The sequence below is a fragment of the Balaenoptera borealis genome (assembly GCF_965194805.1).
Source record: "Balaenoptera borealis genome assembly, chromosome: 17".
In the NCBI taxonomy this organism is placed as follows: domain Eukaryota; kingdom Metazoa; phylum Chordata; class Mammalia; order Artiodactyla; family Balaenopteridae; genus Balaenoptera; species Balaenoptera borealis.
Window position 1 is genome coordinate 54,051,211 of NC_138876.1, and position 15,547 is coordinate 54,066,757.

Below are 15,547 nucleotides of genomic sequence, written 5' to 3' on the forward strand. Positions count from 1 at the left end.
GGACCTGAAAGTTATTCATCTGAAATGTAATCACCAGGAAGGATGGGTCTTAGTCAGTCTTAGTCTCTGTGGGAGAATAAAATTCTAAATAATAGAGAAAGCTGGCCTAACTGCATTCACACTGATCAACTCTTGTCATTTTTCACTTCCCTAACTCCACTTAGCTTCCACTCACCCCTCTTTCTACTCCCTCATTCTTCCTTTGAAAGGCCCAATTACCTCTGTATAAACTGAAGCTGAGATCAGATCAAGCTGGACCCTCTTCCTTATTGCAAAAGTATATTACTGATTAAAATATGTCCTTACCACTAGTGTTTGGCTTTTTCTTTGACAACAGAAGGATTTTTCCTTTGCAACTTAAGAAACAGTAGGTTTGACAGGAAGAAATATACCTCATATATCAGTATCTAATGCTACTGACATAAAGAAAAAGAGCTAAAAATACCACATATTTCTGCAAAGCCAACGAAATAATTTCCATAATTTAGAACAGTGTTCAAGTGATCCAAACACATAACTTACTAAAGGCTGAGGTGCAAATGATGAGTTAAATCCACAGAAGTTCTGAGACAATGTATCAGAGGATTGCATGGGTTTGGACGCCATCCAACTAGGCTTATTACACAAAACAAATGAAGGTTAAGGACTCGAAGGCTCGCTAGGATTTAAATGTGAAGAAGTGAAAGAACTTCGCTAGTAAGCTGCAGCTGGATTTTTACTGGGAAAATACAGATGGTTTTATGTTGGATTAGTTGAGAATTTTATTTAAGGTTACGGATGACTGTAACAATTCATACTATACCATGAAGGCTGAAAGTAAATATATTCAGAAAAAAAAAAGCCTATTCAAATGGATTAATCCTCTGCCCTCACCCCAAATATATCAGGAGAAGGGATACATAAAAACATGAACTTATGAGAAAAAAATGTCAAGGCCCTGAGTATAGGAAGAAATTAGCCTCATAAATTTGAAGAGGGACATGTCCAAATGCTAAACCAAGAGGCTGAATCAAAGACAACCAAGGACTTTATCAATTATGAGTACATTTATAAATTCTACAGGTTGTCTAGAACGATGTTAACTTCCCATTACTTCTATTCAAAATTAAGCAACTAAGAATAAGAAAACCTGTGCTCTAGTCAAAACTGCAATTACTTCTTGCTTCAGCAATTCACTTAGATTTATTTAATCAATAAATAAATTGTCATGGCTTTTGTCATGGCCATAATCCTATGGGATTAATGCCCATAGGCATTTAAGTCTGCCTTTAAAGCACTATTATTCTATCACAGCTTTAAATTTTTGAAATTAATTTACTTCCCTTTTGTTATAGGCTGAATTGTGTACCCCCCAATGCCATCCCATTCATATGTTTAAGTCCTAACCTATAGTACCTCAGAAGGTGACTTTATTTGGAAACACGATCTTTAAAGAGATAATTAAAACGAGGTCATCACGGTAGCCCTAATCCAATATGACTGGTGTCCTTTTAAGAAAAGGAAATTTGGACAGGGATACACACACACACAGGGAAGACCATGTGACGATATAAGGCAAAGATGGCTATCTACAAGCAAAGAAGAGAGTCTTCTGAAGAAACCAACCCTGTCAACACCTTGATCTCAGACTTCAGGCTTCCAGAACTGTGAGAAAGTACATTTCTGTTGTTTAGGCCAGCGGTCCCCAACCTTTCTGGCACCAGGGACCAGTTCCATGGAGGACAATTCTTCCACGGACTTGGGGGGTGGGGTGGGGGTGGGGGAATGGTTCAGGCGGTAATGCGAGCCACGGGGAACAGCAGATGAAGCTCCGCTAGCTCGTCCGCCGCCACTCACCTCCTGCTGTGAGGCCGGGTTCCTAAGAGGCCACGGACCGCTACTGGTCCGTGGCCCAGGGGTTGGGGACCCCTGGTTTAGGCGACCCAGTCTGTGGTATTTTGGTATGGCAGCCCTGGAAAACTAATACACTTTTCAATTTTCAAAAGAAGAAAAAAAAAAATTACTGACTGCCTAGGGTGTATAAGATGCTGCTACTACAATTTCTGAAGCCACTGACTTCAGACATGCACAAATGTTTATAAAATTTTATTTTTCCTCTGAGCATATTCTGCTCAATTAAATCAAGAGAGATAGCTTTAAGTTTATACAATTTATAAGAGTTTCATTTCCAAGTATACAGACATTACAACCTTCCTACAAAATTACTTTGGCAGATAAATATTAAAATCTTTATATAGAGAGTAATTATAATCTTTACAAGAAGGCTCAGTACAGTCTAATATAACAGATTTGGAAACAGTAAATGGCAACAGTAGGAGCATGGTTTAAAAATTAGTTTGTGACAAAATATTATGAAACTATTAAATTAGCTTTCAAAGAATACCACTGAATTACACAGAGAAATGCACATGATATAACATTGAGAGCTAAGAAGAACATGAAACGTGGTCATCAAGTATGATGAAATGAATACATGAAATCGAGTATGATCTCGATTATTATACACATACACATGTAGACAAAAATTCATCAAAATGTTAGCACTCATTATCTCTGGGTTGTGAGGTTACGAGAAATAACTTTTGTACTAGAAAAGAGGTCCCATGCAAAAGCTTAATCCAGAGCAGAAATAGCATATAAATAGTTGAAACCAAATACTCAGTTCCGAAATAACGTAGGTTAACTGAGGTATGACATATTTATACCAATAATGTCATAGAGCCCGGAAAAAAGTACAAATCTAGCCACCATCAGACCGAGCAAGGTACTGTATGCTTACAAGACCTACTACTTATTTCTGTAACCAAGATGAATTCAATGACCAAAAGCCATGACATAGCAGGGAATTAAACTTTCAATGCTTAAAAGAATACTAAAAAAAAAAAAAAATCACTGTACATAAAAACTAGCGTGGCTTTTACATTTTCTTGACTCATAACTCTTTATGTCCAAAAACTACATCAAAAACAGATTTTTCAGTTACACATGAATTTTTTTTGTTAAAAACAGAAAAAACTTTAAAAAAATTAACTTATCTTAAAAATTAGCATTTTAACCCTTAACCTAGCACATCTGTTAGGAGTAAGAAAATTTCTAAGGAAATAAGATGAACATAAAGATTTAGAGTGGTATTAGTTTGAGTGAACTATTAGAAACCTCCTAAATATCAAATAATAAATTAGTTAAATCATAAACTAGGAGTCCAGTTTTTAAAATTCTTTGGATCACACAGTATTTTGAGAATTTGATAAAAGCAATGAACTCTCTCCTCAGAATCAAAAATACATGTATATATCCCCAAGTTTTTGCATACCATGATAGGAAGTTTACAAATAATTGAAGCTTAAACTACTTTAAGAATCCTCACACTAGAAAAATTTAATATGATGGAAACATAACGCTCATATTTTTAAATGAAAAAAAGAAGAGGATAAACCAGTAGATACAAAGAAGAAAAAAAAATTTACGTCTATGAATGAGAGACCAAATTATTAGGAATGGTTATCCTTGGATAGTAAAAATTACAGATAATTTTTATATTCCTCTGTGATTTTCTATATTCTCCATATTTTCTAAAATGAACTAGTTAGATAATGAAAAAAGAAAATTTAAGAGTTAGAATTTATTTTGTACAAACAAAATTGTTATCCGCCAAGAAACAAAGTAGAGTAGCTTCAGATAATGATCATTGTTTTTCAAGTCTTTAAGTATACAATAAATCACTGATGGTCACTGATAACCGGGTATACTCATGGATGACTGGGATTATTTTGTATAAATTTGTTGGATAGAGAAATGCCAGGGTAAATATTTCCTATTTCATATAATGCTATAAACTTAAAAGCAATCATAGGCAATAAATGAAGTACTCCTTTATAAATACAAAACTTTTTTTTTTTTTGCTTTTGGACTTCAGAATATTTTCAAAGTGTCTAAAATAAACTTTTAAAGAAACAAAGACTAGAACAAAAAACTTACATTTTCTATTGTGTATTAACAGAGCTTGTTTCAAATCTACTGTTGCTCTTCCTAACAAAGCATCTGCTTTTAAAGTGTGATGACTCCAAACTCGAAATTCCAATGTAGTCTGTGGGGTCACATTTCTGTAAGGGTAAAATTATAACAAATATACAGGAGAGTACGATTTACTTCAATAATTTTGAAAAAGCCATGAATCCAGTTTATTTGAGGAAAAAATATTACATGAAACAGTAAACTACCTGAATTATAAATAAAATATTTATTTTCAAGTACATTAGGACTTTAATACCCAGATTAAAAGTTTTTGTAATTAACAAATCAAAACACCAGCAATACATCTAAACTCTTATTAAGACTTCAAAATAACACAATTTCTACTCGAACTAATACCTAAAGATTTAAGACAGTTGACTGCATTGGTTATAACACTTTTACTATACACAAATTTATAACATTATATTTCAGAAATGGCAAATGATTTTCTGCCCTATTTATTTTTATAAGACAATAAGAAAAAATATCGCTATATGGAAAACGTTAGTTTGTAAAGCAAAAACAAGGACTATTAATGCTTCATTTCTAAATAAAATAAAATAAACCAAAATTTTTTTCATACTTAAAATTGTCTAGTCACACTAAAAAATAGCATTCCTTACTCTGAAGTCATCTTACCAAAAAAACCCAAAAAAACACCACCAAAAGAAAAACATTCCAAGAAGCACACTCTCTTTTGAAAATTTTGCATTCTTTATATACCAGATACTTACACAGTTAGCTGTTCATCCCATTTTGGATTAGAAGAACTACTGGATTTTGCTGTTTTCTTACTTTCTCCATCTACAACTACTTCTGTATATATTGCTGTTCCAAACCAGTTCTTTTTTCTTTTTAGTTTGGCACTAGAAACTAACAGAAACATGATAATCACTAGTGAATTTATTTAGCCACAAAGTAGTATAAATCAATAAAAATGGAATTGTGCGTCTTGCGCAACTCAAACTCTTTTCATTGGCAGGATGAAGAAACAATATAAAAGGGCTACTGTTAATGCCTGAGAACCATCTGACTTTAACAGTTTTATTGAAATAATTCACATAGCATATAATTCACCCATTTAAACTGCACAATAGTTTTAATATATTCACAGAGTTGTGCAACCATCACCACAAGCAATTTTAAAACATACTCATTACCCCCAAAAGAAACCCCATATCGTTAAGCAGTCACCTTCCTATTCCATCCCACCTCCTCCCCACCAGCCCTAGGCAACTACTAACCTACTCTGTCTCTATAGATTTGCCTATTCTGGACATTTCATATCAATGAAATGGTCTTTTGTGACTGGCTTCTTTCACTTAGCATACTTTCAAAGTTCATCCATGTTGTAGTATGTATCAGTATTTTCAATCATTTTATTGACAAATAATATTCCACTGTATAGGCATACCACTTTTTATTTATCCACTCAGCAGTTGATATAGACATTTGGGTTGTTTCCACTTTTTGGCTACTGTGTATAATACTGCTATAAACATTCACGTACAAGTTTTTGTGTGGACGTATGTTTTCATTTTCTTGGCATATATCTAGGAGTGGAATTGCTAGGTCATATGGTAACTCTGTTGAATAACTGCCAGGCTATTTTCCACAGTGGTTGTACCATTTTACATACCCAGCAGCAGTGTATAAGAGTTCTGATTTCTAGGGGGCTTCCCTGGTGGTGCAGTGGTTGAGAATCTGCCTGCCAGTGCAGGGGACACGGGTTCGAGCCCTGGTCTGGGAAGATCCCACATGCCACGGAGCAACTGGGCCCGTGAGCCACAACTACTGAACCTGCACGTCTGGAGCCCGTGCTCCGCAACAAGAGAGGCCGCGGCAGTGAGAGGTCCGCGCACCATGATGAAGAGTGGCCCACGCTCGCCGCAACTGGAGAAAACCCTCACACAGAAACAAAGACCCAGCACAGCCAAAAATAAATAAATAAATAAATAAATAAAAATTAGAAAAAAAAGAGTTCTGATTTCTCCACATCCTTGCCAACCATTTGAACTTAATACTGAACTGCATCAAGCATCAAGAGTAAGGGAAGTGTCTTCAGATTCAATTGGCCTATTAATTTCTCTGCCAGGTAGAATTCACAACTTACCTATCTGAAATTACATAAACTTTGGCAATTTTTTAAAAAATGCTTTTCCTAGAAAGTTGATTTCAAAAAAAAGGAGGTATCTGCCTTTTCAAAGAAAAGCTTTAAAATCAAAATGTCACTAGAAGTTAATCATAACCCTTTACAGAAAGTGAATTTTAAACTGAATTTACCTGACTTGGAGAAAGACTTGTTTAATTTAGGCTAAGCATTTGATTTTTAAATAATGTTTACAACTACTAATTCAAATGGGGAATACATACTTTCAGGGCAAAGTACTGACTACCAAGTAGTAATAAGAACTTATCAAGATCACATCTATAATCAACTACCTGTGAACACTGTGGGTCTGAGATGAGAAAGGAGAAAGCCCCCTCCATGCCATACGTGTACCCCATGTTAAGAATATGAACATAAACAAGCTGATGTAAGCTTCCATTCTACCGCGAGCAAACAGTAATGTAAACCAGTAGTCACACAAATAAATCACTGAAATATGATATGAAAAATGCTGCAGCAGAAGTAGAGTATTTGAAATACAGTAGTCCTTAATTCACATTTGAAGAACAGGAAAAGATTCAAAGGAAATACTCTACTTAAGTACTGGCAACATAAAGCAATCAAAGAGTGTTCAATGTTATGTCTGAAGTGTTACTATCAGGGTCTTGGCAAAACTCACTTCCATCCTTCTCTGTTCCAAACTGCGCTAAATTCAACACCACTGAAGTGACAGAAGGCACAGACCTCTCCCAAGAAATCCCCCAATCAAAGTTCTTCACTCCAAATAAAAGTCATTTCCTCAGTATATGCAGGACTTATCTACACACTAGAAGAAGGGGAAGAAGGGGAAGGCAGTATTGGATGGTGTTAAAAGTACAGGATATCTTTTCAATAAATGGTGCTGGAACAACTGGACATCCACACATGCAAAAAAAAAAAAAATCTGAACACAGATCTTATACCCTTCATAAAAATTAACTCAAAATGCATCAAGACCTAAATGCAAAACACAAAACTATAAAACTAGAAGATGACACGGGAGAAAATTTAGATGACCTTGGGTATGGCAATGGATGCCGTTTTAGATACAACACCAAAGGCATGATCCATGAAAGAAATATCCGATAAGGTGCACTTCATTAAAATTCAAAACTTCTGCGCTATGAAAGACAATGTCAAGAGAGTGAAAACGCAAGCCACAGACAGGGAGAAAATATTTGCAAAAGACATATCTGATAAAGAACTACTGTCCAAAAAACACAAAGAACTCTTAAAAGTCAACAATAAGAAAACAACCCCATGGGCCAAAGACCCTAACAGACACCTCACCAAAGAAGATATATGGATAAGCATATGAAAAGCTCAACATCATATGTCATCAGGGAAATATAGATTAAAAACACAATGAGATACCATTACACACCTATTAGAATGGTCAAAATCTGGAACACTGACCACACCAAATGCTGGGGAGGATGTGGAGCAACAGGAACTCTTATTCATCGCTGGTGGGGATGCAAAATGGTTCAGCCTCTTCGGAAGACAGTTTGACGGTTTCTTAAAAACTAAACATAGGCTTACCATATGATCCAATAATTGCACTCCTCGGTATTTACCCAAAGGATTTGAAAACTTATGTCCACACAAAAACCTCCACGTGGATATTTATAGCAGTTTTATTTATATAACTGCCAAAACTTCTAAGTAACCAAGATGTTCTTCAGTAGGTGAATGGATAAACGACTGGTATATCCAAACAATGAAATATCATTCACTGCTAAAAAGAAATAAGCCATCAAGTCATGGAGAGACATGGAGAAAATTTAAATGCATAGTACTAAGTGAAAAAAGCCAATCTGAAAAGGCTGTACCTTGCATGATTCCAATTATATAACATTTTGGAAAAGGCAAAACTATGAAGACAGTATAAAGATCAGCGGTTGCTAGGGACTGGGGGACCATGGGTGAGGGATGAATAGATGGAGCACAGAGGATTTTTTGGGCAGTGGAAGTACTTTGTATAATACTATAATGATGGATACATGTCATTATACTTTTGTCCAAACCCACAGAATGTATGCCACCAAGTGTGAACCCTAATGTAAACTATGAACTTAGGGTGACTATGTAGGTTCATCACTTGTAATGAATGTAGCGCTCTGGTGAGGGATGTTGATAATGGGAGAGGCTGTGAATATGTGGGGTTTGGCATATCTGGAAATCTCTGTACTTTCCTCTCAATTTTGCTGTGGTTCCAAAGCTGCTCTTAAAAAAATAGTCTTAAAAAGTGTTGGACACATCTGGGTTCATATTTTAACTCTGCCACTTGGCTAGACGTCTGACTTTAAGTAAATCAATGAACCTCCCTGACCCTCAATTTTCTCATCTGAAAAATAGGGGAACAATAAACAGTACCTGATTCTTAGGATTGGTGAGTGAAGGGATCCAAAGTACTATTATTATCAATGAATGCCTAGCACCCAACAATAGTGACTATTACTCTATAACTATTATGACTTACTGTATAGTATTAACTCTTCTGAGTTAATTGCAGACATATTCAAAATATATCCATTGTATATTTTTAATTGGCACAGTCTTCAATAATACCAGATGCTGGCAGGGTAAGGAAAGTAATTTTTAAAAGCTAATTTTTAATCTCACAAGGAATTCATAATGTGGTGGCAAAAATGTGCATATATAATAAATAACCAGAATACTATGATTTTAAATAACCAAAAGATAACCTCATTAATTCAAATAAGAATTCTAATCAGTGCAATACATAAGATAGATTTTATTTTCCTATTTCATGAGTTTCCTTTGGTGTTATACCAGAATATCCTCTATTGCAAGGTTATATAAATATGGGAAATCTATCAGAAAAAGAGAGTCCTCTGTGCATATGTGAGAATTTAATTTAACAACCCCATTCATAACAATACCACCCCCCTAGAATCTAGTAATAAACATAAGAAATGTACATACATGAAGATACCTATAAAACTTTACTGATGAACATAAAAAACTTGAAGGGAATGACATGATTATTCCTGGATTTGGAAATTTTAACACTGAAAGCTTTCAATTATCACCAATTTAATACATTTTATTTTTATTTTTTTTCATTTTACTTTAAACCTTTATTTTTTGAGCAGTTTAGGTTGGCAGCAAAATTGAGGGGGATTTTTCATAAACCCTCTGCTCCCACATATGCACAGCCTTCCCCGTTACCAAAGTGGTACATTTGTTACAACTGATAAACTAAAAATATGGAACACTTCACGAATTTGCATGTCATCCTTGTGCAGGGGCCATGCTAATCTTCTTTACATCGTTCCAATTTTTTTAGTATATGTGCTGCTGAAGCGAGCACTTTAATACATTATTTTTAAGTGATCTAAATGAAAACACTAATATTGGGATTTTTTTTTTGGGCGGGGGGAACAGAGGAGAAGGGAAGAAAACTCTAAAATTCAAATGAAATGTAAAGAAAATTAGAGAGTAATAAAGGCATATTTTAAAATGCAAAGTAATAATAGATTTCTCCCCCAATGTATTTCTTAAAAGTACTGTAAAATGGAAATAATTAAAACAGCCTGACTGCTATAAGGGCAGAGGTGAAAAGAAAAGAACAAATAAGATGTTAGTACATGATAATGGTAGCATTTCAAATCAATGGGAAAAGATAGATTATTCCATAACTGCTGAAGCGTTTGAAAAGAATAAACCCATAATTCACAACACTCATACAAAATATATGATACGTATCATTACATTTTTTAATTTAAAAATTAAACTATTAAGGTACTATAATACACTATGGTTAAAAAATTATAAATGTGCATATAACAGCCCATTAGTTTTTCAATCTCAAATCTTATCTTCTTATCCATCTTGCACACTTTGTTTCTGTCACTTTCCTGTAGAAAGCCTGAAATCTAGACTAATGAAGATGATACACTTCTGTGTACTATTAACCCTTATGTACAGGCGCTTCTCTATAGTACACATTATATAGCATGTTATGGTAGGTAGTTTTCGCTTTGGCTTTTTTCTGTTATAGTTTTCCTGCTTTCATGACCAATATTCTTATTCTTGTCTGTTGCTGCCAATCAGATATGGGTTAGGAACAGAAATAAGAATAAAAATATATAAGCTAATAGAGTGTCTCAGTTTACAGACCATGACCTGCCAGACTGCAAAAGCAGAGGGGACCTTAATTCTGGTACTATCTGATAATTTTAAAAATAAAGAAAAATCAATACAGAGGTCACTGTTACCTAATAAAAGGAGCAACAACAACCTAAGACCTTGGTTGGTTTCTTATTACTAATGGAAGGCATTTAATCTGATTCTCAGTTCCTTCCTTGGTAAAACTGGAGTACATATTTATTCCACAAGGTACTGTTAGATCAATAAGATTGTAGATTTTAAGGTGTTTTGTAACTTAAAAAACTAGATCAACAAAATGAAAGAAAGGCAAAGGCAAGGAAATGAGAAGAGAGGAAAAGCAAGGCACTAAAACCTGGTGCCATTTAGCACAGGTCCAAGTTTGGTTTCCCAAGAGCATCACTGTATTTCAAAGGAGAATAATAACGGATATGCGAAATGATAAATACTGTGGAGGCACTATGTTGGCTAATTACATTACATCCTTTGGTCCGTATCTATTTTCCAATTGGTTCTCTAGACTTCCGGTGATTCTATTAGCTGCCTGATAGCTTCTCTATAAGTTGCCTTTTGGCTCAAATCAGCTAGATCAGGTCTTTGCTACTTCAATTAAGTACTCATACGTTAGGTAAAGAACAGGAAGAAAGTCACACCTCAGATATGCAGGCCACAGGTCCTGCACAAGCAACACTGTAACCAAATATATGGCTCTAAGCTTATGCAGAGCAAAAGCAGAAGTATTAGAAATTACACTTATAACTGGTTCTTAAGGGCAATACACATCAGAATCACCAGGGAATTGCTTCAAAACATGTAAGTTCTCAGTTCACAGAAAACTAAATACAAATATCCCTTAAACGTGGCTCAACCTCACTTACAATGAGAGAAATGATATTTAAAATGACACTTACGATACCACTTCTGACCTAACTGTCAACATGCCTGACAGCATATCCTGATGAGGCTATAGGAAAACAGGCATTCTCATAGACAGCTGGTGGGAACACAGAAATAGTACAGATCCTATGGAGAGGAACTTGGCAACATAGTTGGCCTTTGACCAACAGGGGTTTGAACTGCGTGGATCCACTTACACGCAGGTTTTTTAAAAATAAGGACATACTGCAGTACTACACGATCAGCAGTTGGTTGAATCCACGGGTGTGCAACCATGGATACTGAGGGCTGACTGTGAAGTAATACACGGATTTTCAACTGCCCAGGAGTCAGCACCCATAAACCCTGCGGTTCAGGGACCAACTGTGATTGACATTATTACATGTGCTTACTCTCTGACCCAGCAATCTCATTCTAGGATTCTATCCTAATGACACATGAGCAAAAATAAGAAATGACATTCGCACAAAGCTCTTTACTGTAGCATAGCACTATCTGCAATAACAAAAGATGGAACCCAATGTCCATCAATAGGGGGCTAGCTGAATTAATTTTGGTATATCTAGTCAATAGAGTGCTGTGTAGCGATAAAAAGGTGTATGGAATACCCTGCTATGGATATTACTCTAGGATATTACTGTTAAATGAAGAAAAGCAAGGTACAGAAACTAGGTGCTAAGAACTACAGGGTTGGGAGGAGAGATGTGAATACATACACTGTGCATATCTGCTTATATTTTCAAAAAGAAGAAATAGAAGGATAAATGAAAACTAATAAAAATGTTTACCAAAAGGGCAAGGGAGAGACGGGGGAGGAATGGGATAAAGTAGCCAGACTTCTCCAAATATACCTTAATTTAATAATTTTGACTCCACAACTGTATAAATGCTTTACATGGTGATAAATTAAATAAAAAATAAATAACTGAAAGCAGTGAATCTAACTAATCCAGTTGGTGGCATAACCAAATGGAAAATTAAGTTACTTTGAAACATGGTACTCTGACTATACATCCTAAGGAGGAGAAGCTCACAAAGAAATCTTAAAACTGTGATGAGTGGGCCTGTTACTTTCGGTAATTTTAACATTGCTATTCTGTGTACGTTAGGATAAAACAGATGTAACTGTGTTAATGTCATTTAGAATTAAAATTATGAGGTTAAGAGAAAAGAGATAGAAATATAAAGTCAAATGAAGTAAAAATAACTTTTTTCTCCTTTTAGTGGAAAATGGTTACTTAGAGGCTATAGCTATTATTTTGAATTGCAAATATCAGCATGAACTCAGGATTTGTTTTTTGCTTTCTAAGACAATAAGCATTTCCTAGCTCTGTTCACTGAAAACTCCTAGAAACAACTGACCTCACAGTAATGAGTACCATGGGAATTACAGTATATCTCCTTCTTATTCTAAGCTCAATCCTGCCCCTCCTAAGACAAATATTATTTCTAATGTTATAAGCATAGAGGTACATACAAACACCCCTCCTTTTTCACATCCATATGGTCACATACTAAACACACTATTCCACACCTTGCTCTTTCACTTAACAATATTATCTTAGAACTTGGCTCCTACTGGTACACGTATTCATTTATTTCATGTCATTGTTTATCTAGAATTCCACTGTCAGTCTTTTGCTATTAAAAACTCTCTCTTACTCTCTCTCTGTTACTTCTACTAATTTATCTTGTAGATATTTATATATAAACTATATATATAAAAACTATATACATACATTATATATGGACATTATTTATATGCATAAATAAATAATACAAATACCCGCAAAATAAATTTCTACAAGTAAAATTGCTGGTTTAAGGACCACTCCTTGAATCATTACTCCAACTAGCTAAAATAAATTATCTGAAGTCACCTAAAAAAAGGCTCTTTCATGCTTTTACATATGCTGTTCCCTCTCTCTCTCATGCTTTTAGCTGCCAATCTAATTTGAGATGAACTCTGATCCCTCCTACAAGAGTCAAAGTGTTACCCTCTGTGAGTCTTTCTCTTACCCTATTCTCCTAGATCTATAGGCCATCTCCAATCCCAAGCAGACCTATGACACTTTCCTCCAAGTTCTCATTGCATCCAGTTAATGATCACTTTGCATGGTAACTGTCCATGCAAAACAAACCTGTCTCAACATTATATAGTAAGCTCCTGGAGTACTAGGGCCTTGTGTTTTCATATATAGAATTCCACTTAACAAGTATTTGCCCAATGATTGAACGAATAGCTTAAATGGATGAAAAAAGGCTTTTAGCATCCTTGTCCATCCTAATAATCATTTAAGGACCAGCTCAGTGGTGTTTATTCCAATACACAGGTTCTCCTACCACCACAGGAGACAGCTTCTCTGCATCCAGCACAGGTTCAATAAACACTTACTGAATAAATAAAACATTTTTAGAGGGTTTCTAGCTTTGAGGCCTATTGCAACAAATACACCATGGCATGAATCTAAAAGAAAATATACTTATGAAATAAGTCTGCTGAATCAGGTATTAAAAAGAAAGTTTCATCAAGGAACTACTATTTTAAATTACTGTGAAAATAACTTACCAGTTACCTGTAACTGTAACCTTCCACTGTCATTATTACTAGTATCAGACCTTGGTGAAGCAGTGGCCATGTCCCAAAATTCAGCTTAAACCTACAAAAAAGTTAATTTATTCATATATTAGACTAGAGATTATAATTTTCAATATGATTAACACTGTTTACTTGATAACTAAGAAATCACACTTAATAGAATATTTTCAACCTATCACATGTTGATATAGCCACAGCTGTCCCCCCATTTAAAATTAAGACTTAGTATTATTGTAAGAATTACAAGAGAATATGGCTAAGTAACCATATCTGGGTCAACTTGAGCAACAAAATAAATGATGGTACTAAGAATCCAGGGTCATGTGTTGATTTATAAATCAAACAAATACATAAACAATTTTTATATATTTATTTTACATATTATATAATATTATACATTATTTATTACCTGAACCACCTAAGTAAACTGTCCCTTTACTCTTTAATATTTTAGTATGTATTTCCCAAGAATAAAAATATTCTCTTAAGTAACAATACAATAACAGAATTCAGGAACTTAGCTAGTACATTACTATTGTCTAATATACAGTCCATATACTATAATTTCATCACCTGTCCCAACAATGTCCTTTATCATGATCTTTAATACAGTACCTAGAACAGGTTTATATATTACATTAAGTTGTCATGTCCCCAGTAAATCCTGCATGTTTCTTTTTATAGATAATTTTTTTGAAGTTCTGCTTCACTGCTCCCCCAACTTTTACTTTTTAAATAAAATACAAAGCAGCTTTCTTCTGCATGGCAAATATTTTAAGGATAACCTTCTATTCACCTTTAACCTACTAAGATAAAGTAGAACATTCAGGGCAAGATTCAGAAATATTAACAAATATGTTTCTTACCCTTTATGAACTTTACATGTTATGATTATTAAACATAAATTTTTAAAAATTAATTTTAGCAATAAAAGATAAAATAAAACATGGTCAACCAAAGAGACTATGAAAATGGCATTGCATATCTGAAAAAGAGTCATATAGAATTTGTTTAAACTCTTCATTTTAGAATAGTTTCAGATTTACAGAAAAGTTGTGAAGATAGCAGAGTTCTCATATACCCTATACCCAGTTTCCCCTACTATTAATTTCTTATATTAGTATGCTACAGTTGTCATAATCAATGAACCAATATCAATATATTATTATTAATTAAAATCCATAGTTTATTCAGATTAGACAGAACTTAAGAATCAGTAAACTTGAACATAAACCTAAAAAAATAATTTAGAAGTAATGCTGAAATAAACAGCTTGAAAATACCAAAAAGAAGCTAAAAGACGTGAAAGATAAAACGTGACCTGAAATATATTTCTACTCATAATCTCAGAAAATGAAGAAAGAGGAGGTCATACCAGGAGAGAAAATGACTTAATTTTCTGGAGCCATGAAAAACATTTATTCACAATTCTAAGAAATACAATATATATAAAAGAGGCAGGATAAACATAAAGACACTCACATTTGGACACAAAGCAGTCGAACTGCAGAACACCAAAAGAGAGCATGTTAAAAGCAGCCAGAGAGAAAAGTGGTTACATATAAAAGAAGAGAGTAAAGTGACAGCAGAATTCTCAACAGCAGCAATGGAAGCACAAAAGGTAGAACAAGCATCTATGTGCAAAGAACTGAGACAAAAATTATTCAACCACTAAAACTCTCTTTGGGACACAGAAGGCATTAAGACTTTGCCAGATAAACCAAAAGAGAGTTTACCGGCAGCAGACCTTTACT

The 15,547-nt window shown here is 34.4% G+C and overlaps 1 protein-coding gene across 6 annotated transcripts in view; it reads right to left on the reverse strand.

Moving 5' to 3' along the window:
• The window catches only part of WWP1 (WW domain containing E3 ubiquitin protein ligase 1), a 108,436-nt gene that overhangs the window by 59,358 nt on the left and 33,531 nt on the right, over nucleotides 1-15,547 (reverse strand). For all 6 annotated transcript variants that reach the window (XM_082363414.1, XM_082363413.1, XM_082363412.1 and 3 more), the window contains 3 exons: nucleotides 13,764-13,854; nucleotides 4,749-4,887; nucleotides 3,979-4,103 (listed from right to left, as the gene is read on the reverse strand). In XM_082363414.1, the coding sequence (XP_082219540.1) occupies nucleotides 3,979-4,103; nucleotides 4,749-4,887; nucleotides 13,764-13,833 (334 nt within the window). In that variant the 5' untranslated portion in view covers nucleotides 13,834-13,854. The remainder of the gene's footprint in view (nucleotides 1-3,978; nucleotides 4,104-4,748; nucleotides 4,888-13,763; nucleotides 13,855-15,547) is intronic.